The sequence below is a fragment of the Ruditapes philippinarum genome, unplaced genomic scaffold (assembly GCF_026571515.1).
Source record: "Ruditapes philippinarum isolate M1 unplaced genomic scaffold, ASM2657151v2 ctg494_1_1_1_1, whole genome shotgun sequence".
Taxonomy (NCBI): domain Eukaryota; kingdom Metazoa; phylum Mollusca; class Bivalvia; order Venerida; family Veneridae; genus Ruditapes; species Ruditapes philippinarum.
The window spans coordinates 118911-131887 of NW_026858021.1; the positions used below are offsets into that span (position 1 = coordinate 118911).

The 12977-nt window shown below is 32.9% G+C and overlaps 2 protein-coding genes across 2 annotated transcripts in view; one reads left to right on the plus strand and one right to left on the minus strand.

Moving 5' to 3' along the window:
• LOC132751842 (large ribosomal subunit protein eL27-like) overlaps positions 1-12977 on the plus strand; it is a 134470-nt gene that overhangs the window by 28417 nt on the left and 93076 nt on the right. The gene's annotated exons all lie outside the window — the stretch shown is intronic.
• On the minus strand, positions 2505-7390 carry LOC132751839 (beta-hexosaminidase-like). The gene has a single exon (XM_060742047.1). The coding sequence runs from the start codon at positions 7178-7180 to the stop codon at positions 4481-4483; it is 2700 nt and encodes an 899-aa protein (XP_060598030.1). The 5' UTR covers positions 7181-7390; the 3' UTR covers positions 2505-4480.

Here is a 12977-nt window from a genome sequence, read left to right on the forward strand (position 1 = left end):
GATCATTCGCTCACTCCGTGTTTGCAGAATGAATATTCTTATTGTGAAAAAGTACCAAAATTAAAAAGCGTTACGCCGCTATTCACTCAAATCGGGTTCAGGAAAGCACAAAAACATTCTAATTTCAGATCGGCGTATATATTTCTCACTTATCTTTTACACATCTTTCTATTTAAAGTACTCCTCCGCGACCCAGTTTCACGACACTTTTGGGGCTCAGGGGAAAAAATACATGGGAATGAAAGGAGGGGGGGGCCCCGGGAACATTTTTATCTTTTTTTTTTTATAAATGTTGAAATATGATTTTTTTTTAAAAAGGCTTTTTTAATTTTTTTGATATATATGATAGTACATGTGCGGGGTTGACAAAATGCATTTTATTTTGGATTTTTTAAAAAGTTTTTTTAGCTCCAAAACCCCCAAATTCTGTGTCCATGGATTTTCCCTTTTAAAAAATAGTAAGGAAGTTTTAAACGACTCGGGTTATATTTCCAATCTGCCGTTCATATAGTACCAGTCAATAAGCGTAACAGTAATATAAACTTCAATTTTATCCAATGAAAAACGACGTTACAAACATGCAGCTTGTCATTTTTGTTTTTGTCTGCTACCGGGATCTTTTTTTAACGTTTTATTTTTTTTGTAAATAAAGAACCCCCATAAACATCAATGTCGTTTTAAATCAAAAAGAACAAACTCTTTTTTTCTATACACCTTTTTTTATAAAATAGAAAAAATTTGAATATTTTCCTCAAATATAATATCTCAAAAAAACATTGCTCATTTTCATTGTCAAAACAGAATCCAAATGTCTCTTTCAATATCAGTGCAAATTGTTAAAAAGGTTTTTGGGCCTTTGCAGAGGAAATTTGAAAAAAAAATGTCGACTTATTTTAAATGATTTCACAGGGTTGCACATTTTTTACCAAGGGGTTTCTTTTTTTTTGATTGTAATATCACAAACCAGAAGAATATAATCAAGAAAATATATACAGTTATATTAACTGCTAAAAGATACTTTATTTAACGTCTTTACAAACCCCCCCCCCCCGCCCCCCCTTTCAATTAGTTCTACATCTCCTTCAAAATTAAAAAACGTATGATTTTTTAAATAAAGGTAAAAAAAGATATTTATGATTTGATTTTTATTTTTAAAAGAAATAAAAAGAAATCTATCTTAATCTTTAAAAACAATAATTCATCATCCCACCTGCAAAAGCCCCAATCGGGCTATTTTTTGTAAACACCCCGAAAAAAATATGTTTTATTATGGAAAAGTTTTAATACCATAAAAATCCTTTTTTTAAAAAAAAACATTTTTATCTTTACAAGGAAAAATCAGTCCGATTTTGGAAACATTTTGCAGGTGCGCGATGACGTAGTATCCTATACATTTGAAATTCAAACTTTCACAATCAAATTTATGTAACTTTAAAAAAAAGATTTTCCAAACTTTTTGATTGTTACGTGTTTTTCTCAGTTCCCCCAATCTGTTACTCAATTGTTTTATCAGAAAAACCCTGAAAAAGAAAATACAAATCGGAGTTTTTTAAATGGTAAAATGATTGGGCAATTTACTGACAGAAAAAATTATGGTGGGTATTTATTTTTTTTAAATAAAATTTTTCATCGGTGATATGAAAATAATTATTTCATTCCAGTGGCGGTAGTAAATTTTCAAACCACAAGATGAAAATAAATCATGTATTTTAGAGAAAAAAACTTGAATTTCTCTGTTTATTATGTACCCATTTTTCTTTTTAAAGGACTTTCCCTTAAATTTTGTGTACTGGCAGAATTTAGAAGAAAGTAGCCCGGCCAGACACAAATGAATATATGGAAAATATGTTTTACTGAAGTGAAACATTTTTTTTACAAATGAAACATTTAGTTTCGTTTAAGGAGATACGTATTAGTTTCGTTATCAGGAGATACGTAAAAACATTGAGAGCGCTACTGAACAGATAGGGCGACAAAGCTACCTGACACCCCATCAGGGCTTTGCTCTGAACCCGCTTATGCGTACTAGTATATCTCTTAAAATTTTCTACAAGTTTGCTAGTATTATTTATGGTAACTCATTTGTGCCATATCGTATTTTCGCTCCGTGAGGGCGTCAGACGATAACACGAAAATACAGTAAAATAATGTAACTTCGTGTTTTGGCCTGGCGCTCTGCGACGTGGTGGCTTCTTTGTTGTTTTTTTCCCCTTTTTAGCGTGGCATCACGCAGAGCAAAATTATGACACGGCACAAATCAGCCACTGTAATTGCAGGACTTAAATCAGTTACACCGACACAGCAAAGGTGACGTGAAACACTGAAAAGTTGACGTGCCGACTTTCGAGCTTAAGTCATTGATACTCGACAGAGCCTCGTTACCGCCGTAAACAGTAACCCAAGAGCTAAATAGTACGATCTGTACCGGCAGCCGTTGAAATATCCTTATAGTAATTCATCAAAGTTTTAAAATAACACCAGGACAATAGTTTGAAAACAATAATTGTTTATTCACAACAACAACAACAACAACAACAACAGAAAAAATAACATCCGAAAACTTTTAAATACAATATCAGAATGGTTCCAATCTGTACGCCAATATATACACGAGACAAATTTTTATTAACATATTTTATTGTTTTATTGAAGGTACACTATGTCTAAGAAATATATTTTCATATTCTTGAGAAAAGTCATATATGTGTTTAATAATATTTTGATAATGACTTTAGAGGATCTTGGATGCTTGAAAAGCTGCGAAAGTATGCGGTTATGTGTAGCAAAATGCTAAAAAAGTAGTATTTTGATTCCCATACGCAGTATTAATACCAGTTGTCAAAGAGGAAAAGAAGCGAAAAATAGTTCATCTATAATTTCCAACGAGTAATTTTTTGGAAATTGTAATAACTTATGTAATGCCCAATTAGTAAATTGTTGGATAATATAATAAGAAATAAAAAATAAAAAGGTTTTGAAAAATAAAAATGATATACATTTCGGGTCTTGATGGGCCTTTAAATAAACGATTTAAAGAAATCAGTTAAGTAAAAAAATAAAAACGTTTTAAAGGAACTCCACTGGTGTCCAAAAATTTTAATTTCTTACATAGATCAGTTGGGGTACTTAAAATTAACAATGGCAAAGCAACAGACAATTAAGAAATATACAAATAATTTAAGAAAAACGAATTTTGTGCTAATCTTTGTACGATTTATGTGAAAAGCGTTGCTAAGCTTTCAAATGTATGTATTTTTCACATTTAGAATTATTCTGTAAAATCGGAAAGAATTTTTGCACACAATCTACATCAAATGGAATATTTATCTCGAAAATTATTTCCAGTGACGTCAAAAAGCCTCAGTGGAGTCCCTATAAATAAATATAAAATACATTAGAATACATAACCATTTTGTGAAATTAACCTGCCACAAAAATTCCCAATATTTTCGAGATGAAACTCATTTTTACTACAATTAATCCCTTTTTATTGACCACTTGTCATTAAGGGCCATATTTTGAAATACTATTGTCGGTCGTTTTATCAAGGTTCGGCAGTAATTTGATGATAATAAGACGGTTTACAGAAGTCATATCAAACGTGAACATGATGAAAACAAAATCTGTCAAGAATATAATGACAGCATTGTAAATTTACAATAAAGATGCCACGTATAAATTAGTGTGTAATAAATTTGTGTGTTTTATCTCTTAAATAAACTAAGATACGTCATGAAATAAATAATTTTAAGCGACTTTAAAGCAGCACGCTTACAGATTCTTGAAATAATCATAAACATTAAAGAATTGTTTAAATTAAAGAAAATATATCAGTTGAACCAAGTTGAACAAATAAAAAATAAAAGTATTTCTACATTTCCCGCCAAAATTATATTACAAAACTTCCCACTAAAATGTATAACAACATTTCCCGTCGAAATTGTATGACAACAATTCCCGCCAAAATTTATAAAACTCATACAGTGACCGTAATGATGGCATTGAAAAATATATCTACCTCCCTTCGCCGTATAAAAACACGTTTTTCCAAAGCAGTACAGCAACAAAATGGATTTATGGATTGAAGCGCTGTGCAAATTTTGCAAAAATCATTTGACTAGATTCTTCAATTAACTATTTTTATAATACTGCACGTTTGTAAAGTCGCTTTTCAATGGATAAACTTGACGTTTAGACTCGTATATGTTTATACACGGCTACTGTGAAATTATAATATGTTTTCCTCTAAGAAAGAATGTTTGCTACTACTATATTATTAATTAATGATAAAGATTCCTGACTGGTTATATGCCGTATACAAACTGTTGTTTGCAATATAACCCTCGCCCAGCGGCTCTGGTTATATTTACACACAACCGTTTATATCCGAACATATAACCTGTCAGAACTATTTTTAACTAATAATACATGTATAACAAAATAGTAAAACAATTGATTACTGAAATTAGTCAACATACTATCAATTCACAATAATTTGGACAATTATAAGAACAAATGTAATATATACATGTATACTACAGGAAATAGACTGAGCACCACTATTAATTTGTAAATACACTGTCCTACTTCCTCTCTTCAGCACGGGTGATATGGCACGTGCGTAAATATCTGAGACCCCAACTGGAACTTTAAATTCATTTTGAGAATACTTCCATCGACTATTGTTGCCAAGCGCTACCATAACTTTATGCCCCTGATAAAATGTATTAACTTTTGCTATCCTGTCTTTCTCTGAAAATATCACACCAGGTGGCGTAATCCGGTATGTAATACCAGCTTCCTCTAAACGGGGTAGTTCTTTCTTTCCTACAACTTTCACAAATCTCTGAAAATCTTCCTTTTTAGACTTTTCTCTTTCGGGTACAGAGACAATCTCTTCCCATTTAGCCATATGCCATGCTCTTTCAGCAAAAGCAAGAAGTCGAGGAAAGGTCATGTCGTAAAGTTGGCTCTCGTTCCGTACCGTTTCCGACCAGATGCACGCTTCCATGCCGGCATAATTTTCCGGAGCTTTCGTATGCGGGCATGGCCCTTTACACAATTCATTCAAGTCAATTCTTTTTCCAGATAGATCAAACTCTGCATTGGCAAAAATATTCATGGGTATAAATCCGAACACCTTGTACGTATCGGTATATCTAGTGGCCCAGTATAAACCCCGTTCTTCGGGATCCGGTTCATACGGGTGGTCAAAATATAAATGAGTAGCCATGGAAAGAATAACTTTGTGGCCCTGATCAGCAAATTCGATAGCTCTCCCTCCGGTCCCTTGCTCCCAAATGTTGTTCCATGTGTTCACGTAGACCTCGCTTTGTTTAAACTCTTTAGCACCGTACGGTCCCTCTTTGGAGGAATAAATTCCGTCCTCCCAGACGGATATTTTCATTCCGTGTTTATGGGCTATATCAGCGATCGTTAGCAGAAACATTTTCTTTATCGTGTTATGAACTAGGCTCGAACCGTGAAACATTGACTTGCAAGTCCGTGAATGTTCCCATATGCCCTTCGGAACCTCATCACCGCCGACATGCACGACATCAAGCGTCTGAACACCTTTGTATATATCTTTCAAGTCTGTTAATACTGTTTCAAAAAATCTGTATGTAGAATTCATACAGGGGTTGAGGGAATCACCAACCCACCCTTGCACAGACTTAATACCTGAAACATCATCTGATAGCAGATACGATGGTCCATTTCCGGAGTTTTTAAACAGATGTGAATTCTTATCTCTTAGTTCTGTTGCTTTAATGGCGGCGAAGGCATGTCCGGGTACATCTATTTCCGGTATAACTTGAACATATCTTTCCTTTGCGTATGTAAGAATTTCCCGGAAGTCTTGCACAGTGTAGTAACCGGATCCGGATGAGTCCGGATATGGTCCGGATCCAAGATTAGGACTTAAACATAGTTCTTCGTCAAAATAGTTACACCGTCGGGAACCATACATGGTCAATTCAGGCAGTGACGGTATTTCTATTCTCCATCCGTCGTCGTCGGTGAGATGCATATGTAATTTATTCAACTTATACATTGACATTGTATCGATTAATTTCATAATAGTTGTCTTATTGTGAAAGTTTCTGGACACGTCTATCATATATCCGCGATATTTGAACCGTGGGTGATCTTTTATTACTACTTCCGGTATTACAAATGAAGATTCTAACATACTAATGAGCGTCTGTACTCCATAAAACGCACCCGCGCCATTTTTTGTAATTATGTCAATTGATTCGGTGTCCGAATTCACCTGTATTTCATATTGTTCATCACTGAAATTTCCGCTTGTTTTAAATTCCACATATTTACTTGATGTTCTCTGCGTTACAGTTTTAAGTCCAAATTTTAAAGCAAGTAATTCTGAAGGAGTCACGTGATCTGTATCAGCAGACGATTGTTTTACGACAACCCAAGTCTTATCAAATACTACATTTTTGTCACTTTTTGGCTTAACAGAGAAAGGTTTTGGTATGACCTGGATTAAGTCTTCAGACGTTGACGTTGACGTTCCGTACGTTGCATTATTTGTATTATACCGTTCCGTAGGTGTATAGGGGTGATATGCATCAAACTCGTTTCTCTTCCATTGAAAGGCGTTCGTAAACTGGTTCACGAACGACAAACTTTCACCACGAGTGCTTTCCATAATTCTTGGAGACGATAATCCGTACACTGTCGAAGCTACGTACCAGTTCGGAAACTGGTCGGTTTTGGATGAACACTTCCATTCCCGAAAAAATAGCTCAACACTTTCTGTAGGGGCTAGTCCTTTAAACTTCCCTTTAATTGGGGATAAGTAATTAAGTCCTCCGTTGACCCACCGAACCTGAAACCCTGCAGTTTCATTGGTGCGTTGAGGTGCCAATGAATAAAAATATATCCGCCATTGACCGTATGAAATATGACTGTATCCGACATTTGTTAAAGTTATTAAAACTGAACGCGCCGTAGGAAATGTATCACCTGCAGTGACCGTTACTTTCAAATATTTCGCTAGGTAATCGATAATTGGTTGATCAGAAACTGATTTCCCGTCAACCCTCAGTCTGCTAATGTAATTCCAACTTCCGTAAATCACTAGCACTAAACAAACTAACAGAAAAACATTTGAGCGTTTCCTTACAGCGCACGCCACGTATTGTGCAAATTGCGGCATAATTATTCGTAATTAATTATAAAACCTTAATAAAACGCTATACATGTTGCACTTTATATTTCAACACACCGTATTTATCGTGTACACCGTTTAAGTCCACGTGTGTTTTGCTTTTTACATGCTTTACATATTACCGTTGCCAATTATTGTTTGTTTAAGGTTAAACTTGGTCATGATTGAATGGAGGTTTAAACATATCATAGATTAAAACACGTAAGGAAAGAGCTTTTTAACTGACCGACAATATGCTACATTTCTATAATAAGCGTCATTCAATGTGTATATAAACAGACAGCGGCGTAGCTGTAAACTATAAATGACAATAAGAAAAGCCTGGAGTTAACGCTGCATGCCTCCAGGTGAACAAACATTTTTTTTAAAAAAACCAACATGGAGAAAATTGTACGAAGATTTTAAGAAAAGTGAAATAATTCAACTTTCAAGAAGTAATTGACATGTTAGTCTATAGTTTATACAAATTTATTTTAGTTCGATTGTGTTGAAGCTAATATATAGCTTATTGAAACACTCTCGAATCCGTTCCTGGAACCAACCAGTACTAAGCAATGAATCGACATGTTGTATTCAACTAATGACTGACTTTGCAGTATTTACAAGTATCACCATAATGCGTGACTAACGCAGTAAGGGCTATTTTTCCATATTCTGATCAATCATTTGGTAGTTTTCGTAACTTTTAAGCGCCGTTTACAATATTTTAAATTACTGCCTTTGTTCACCTGACAATGTTTTACTTTTTAATTCATTAAAAAACATGAAAATTAGCACGAATCTGGAGGCGTGCGTCTTTAATGTAACAATTTTTTTAGAATAGGTGAAATATTTAAAAGCTTAATAATGGAACATGTTCTACGGTAGAAAACACGACTGGACATTGCAATACGATGTTCAGGCGATTTAGAAATATAATCCACAAAAGCAGTGGTCATTTACCCGTATAAACCGATTAGGATTTGTAACTCCTACCTAATATTTGATTTTAGTTAAAGCAGCACGCCTCCAGATTTATGCAAATTTTCATGAAAATTTTGAAAATTGGTTTAATAGTAAAATATTGTTAAATGAACACAGAAAGTAATTTACACATTGCAGACGGCACTTGCAATCCACATAAATTACAAGAAAATAGTTCCATATATGCAAAAAGAAATATGGTAATGAATAGTGCAAAATCAGTCAATAATCGCACATAACATGTAAATCATTACTTGAACCTTAATTTTTTTACTTTTATTAAAATTGTATTACACTTTTCCCAAGTTTGTTTTTCTTAAAATATTTCGGCTCACCTGGAGGCATGCACCTTTAAAAGTAGAAGAAAACCACCTGGTATAAATAGCATATAATGCATTTAAAGCTACATACCTCCAGCAGAGCCAAAATATTTCAAGAAAATCATACATGAGGAAAATGTACTAAGATTTAACTTAAAGTAAAACGATTTCAAAATTCAAGTAATAATTTAAATATTATGTGCGATTAATGACTGTTTTTGCAGTTTTTTTCACCATATTTCTACTGCGTGAATAACGCAGTAACGGATATTTTTGCATATTTTGACCTCTCTTCTTTTTTTGGTAATTTACGTGGATTATAAGTGCAGTTTGCAATGTGCAAACAACATTTTTGTTCACAATATTCTTCTTTCAAATATACTTAAGGACAATGAAAACGCACGGTCGGGATAATTGCATTTTAACAAGGAAAATATATTTCTTTTAAATATTTGTTCACAGTTTCATAAAACCGAATGCATTCCGGTCATTTCGATACCAAAGTTATGAAAAATGATTGTATTTTAATGAAGTTATTGCATAATAAAGACAGTACCCGAAAAATCGAAAGTAACACTTTTGACTAATTGTGATAAGATCACAACGAAAAACAAATTGAACCAACTCATGGTTACCTTATTAAATGATTTTTTTTTTAAACTGTTAATTATTAACTTGTTTTTCACATCTTTCTAGAAATGTAAGACACAAATGAGCAATTAAAATCTTAATGAAAATGAATATTAAACTATGCCAATGGTCAGTGTTAGAAACCGTTAAAGCTCACATAGAAATTGTGTATACATCTTTTCCTCTATAGAAGGTGCTAAATTTCAAACACTACTGAAGACTTGCTAGCAAATTGTATGCAATGTTTCTACAAAGAAATAACCGCTGGGTAGATTTAGGACAGATTCAGTCTGGTCTATCTTACAAACAAAGCGCCAACCGTTTTGGTGTCCTTCGGTCTACAATTTCTCGGCTTCACCAGCACTACAGACCGAATGGCGTCAGATTCTACAGGCGACTATCCGCACCGTAAGGTCTATGAGGCAACGACATTGGAGGACATTGTTGTTTCTAAAGATCCCGACGGTGACATTACGAATATACATTAATGAGCGACTTTGTTTTGGATTTTCATTTTGGTTTTTGCCTTTGTTAAGTTTGCATTACTATGATGAAAAAGTGTGATTTTGGGATTTCACCTTAGGTTCTTCCATTTACTGGTGTACATTTGATTTTAAACATTTTGAATTATTTTCAGTTGTTAAGTTTGCGTTTTGTATTAAAGTTATAATATATATCTAATGGAGTCTTTAGTGTTTTGTTTTCATGTAATAAAATGATATAGTGCGGGCGTGCGTTTTCATTGTCCTTAAGTATACATGTTTGAAATTTTCATGAAAATTAGTATGGATCTGCAGGCGTGCTGCTTTAAAATAAGAAAGAACGCAGAAATTAAATTGCCACATGCTACGTGTATAAACATTGTATAATATTATACTAGTATACATGTATATAGTTCCTGCACCATCCAACAAATGGGAGGGGCGAAAGCTTTATGTAACAGATAATGAATTCTGTCAACGGTAGTTATTGTTAATAATGGTAACTAAACTTTAATATCTATATATAAAATTGTATGTCGCGAATAATTACCTATTTATTTTATTTGACATTTGTATTGTAACGAGATACTGTGTTGTATAAATTACGATATAAAAATAATATGTTCTGTTCTGTTATTAAGTGATGGTACATAACGTAGTTCTTTAACCGGATTAAATATAAATAAGGGATATCATACTGCGCGATAATTTTATTTTTCTACTTTCCACCAACTTTATGCGAAATCACTGCAAAATAAAAACAAAATATTAGATTAAAGTAATTAAACGTTTGGGATTTAAACCTTCCTTTTTCTTTAATTTTGATAAAGCTCTTTTAATGCAAAACTTTCAAACAATCTGCAATAGCAATACATTTTTATCATATGTAAATGTTCCATTAATTCAGAAAATTACTTGCTTTTTTAGTCTCTTAATACAAGATTGTCACACATAAAACATAACGAGTTTTCCAACAATTATTCACTTTCCAGATTGCTACTTTTTATATAATATGGGTTTGATATCCCATGTGACGTCCATGATTACGTGGTTTAACGTTTTAATTTGTAAAACTGTATCTCGAATCATCCAGTAATTAAGTTAAGTTCACATATTAGCGCCTAGATGACAGCGATGCCTGATATTTCTCTCGCGAAAAACACTTTAGCCATGTCCCTTGTGGCGGAAGGAGAAACTTTTAATGGCGGCATCAATTTATAAATTGACATTTGCTCAGCATCCTTGCAAATCACAGGAAAGTAATTTTAATGAACGTTGTTTGGTTAAAACGCTTTGTGTGATCACAAAAGGTCCTGAAATAAAGTAAATCTCGTAAATTCTATTTGTTGACCTATTTTGTAGTGGTGCCGCCCCAACCCCGGTGTTGGAGTGGCTTTGGCTACTGTGCATGAAATGCAATGTATGCTTTCATTTTTTTTTATTTAATGATGCCTGTTATGATTATAATAACTGACGACTGTTTTAATGAATCAATTTATAAAATTACGATGAATGCCTAAATGTATGAAGTATAAAGTGTCTTTTTCTTGATAACATTTTTAATGAAGATGTTCATCGAACGCTATCTTATGGTGGTGCAGAATTTGCTTTTAATCATCATCATCATCATCATCATCATCATCATCATCACCATCATCATCATCATCATCATCATCATTATTATTATTATTATTATTATTATTATTATTATTATTATTATTATTATAATTATTAATATTATAATTATCGTCATCATCATCATCATTATTATTATAATTGTTTTATCATTATCATTATTATTATTATTCTGTTGTCTTCAACTCGATACATGTTTAAAGGTAACCCTGTCTTAAGCTGCCACCTGGGACGATTTATGTAGCTGTGTTTGCTAGCAGATAGTATGTCATCAAAGTATCAAAATGTAAACAAAGAAGTATATTGTGTATTTTGATTCCCAAACAAAATACTAAATCACTATAAATATATTAAATGTACTGAGTGCAAAAATGCATCAGAAGAAGAAGACAGTTCAGGTAATTGGCCAATGAGTAACTTGTGGGAATCTATTAAATAATGCCAAAGGTAAAAAACGATTTTAAGGAAAACATTTGTGTGGCATAATGGGTCTTTGAATGAATCTTTGTCAACTAATGCAAACTTTTTCTGAAACAATTTATTAAATACATGTACAACTAAGATCATATCATTTATATAAATTTGTATTTATTTCTTCTACAAAGGACGGGTCAAAATACAGAAAGATGAAAACCACAATTCACCCAAAATCAAAAGGAGTGAGACTAAACAAAATTGTTGGAGCTGAGCACCACACAAAAAACCGTTTTATGTATACACCAGACAAGGCGCTTGAATGATTAAATCTCGCCTTTTTATGCGCCGAAACTCACTTTAAGACATCTAATTCATCTTTTAAAACCGATTTATATACGGTTATGAATACAAAATGCAAAAAAATCAGTAAAAAAAAGTGATTTTTTTACTCTGTACGAAAGACCGATGGGGACATTTCAACTTCATGAATTCACGATTTCAACTTCATAAATTAAAACTCAAGAATCCGTGAAGTAAAAATCTTGAATTCGTGAGGTTGAAATTGGGAATTCACGAAGATGAAATGTTCCCACCGGTTTTTTGTAACTTTTAAAATGAGTTCTGCAAGCGTCTAGAGGTACTGCTCCAACACTGTAGTAAGTTAAATCCATAAGAAAACTAGAAAAACAAGCACATGTACAAAACATATTCTTTTAATAGAACCACAGAAAATAAAACCTGTTACTTCTAAAAATTGGGATGAAGTGTGATCCCTCGGAAACATAAATCACAACAAAATAACATTGAAATTGTGGGCTCAGTTTAATTGAGTCTGTACATGAGCCGAGGGATAATGAAAAAAGTGCAACATAATGTTGTTTACGCCCATTAGCATCGGCTAAGGTGTGTACAATATTTAACCACTAACTTCTATAAGAAGATAAACGTGGTTAGTAACCAACTAACGAATCCCAAATAAATCATTTACAAATTTCAAAGCTCTTCAAAAAATGAAAGAAATGTGAATTTTAGTAAAATTTCAAATATTAAATAATACATGTACATGATTACATTTTTACAGTCTTTTGAAGGAATAAAAAAAAACAACCGTATAACGGTGTTTTGTCATGAAACGTATAACTTTCATATAAGCATAAGTAATCAAACAAAGTAAATAAAACAAGAGACTTTCGTGTCTGCTTCATAACATAGTAAACATTGTTTGAATAAATTAGAATGAAACATCAAACTGTCCTTATCTAAATATATAACATGATGTACACGCAAGCGGATGTATTCATATACATTATAGTTTATTAGCAGTATTAGTATTCATAG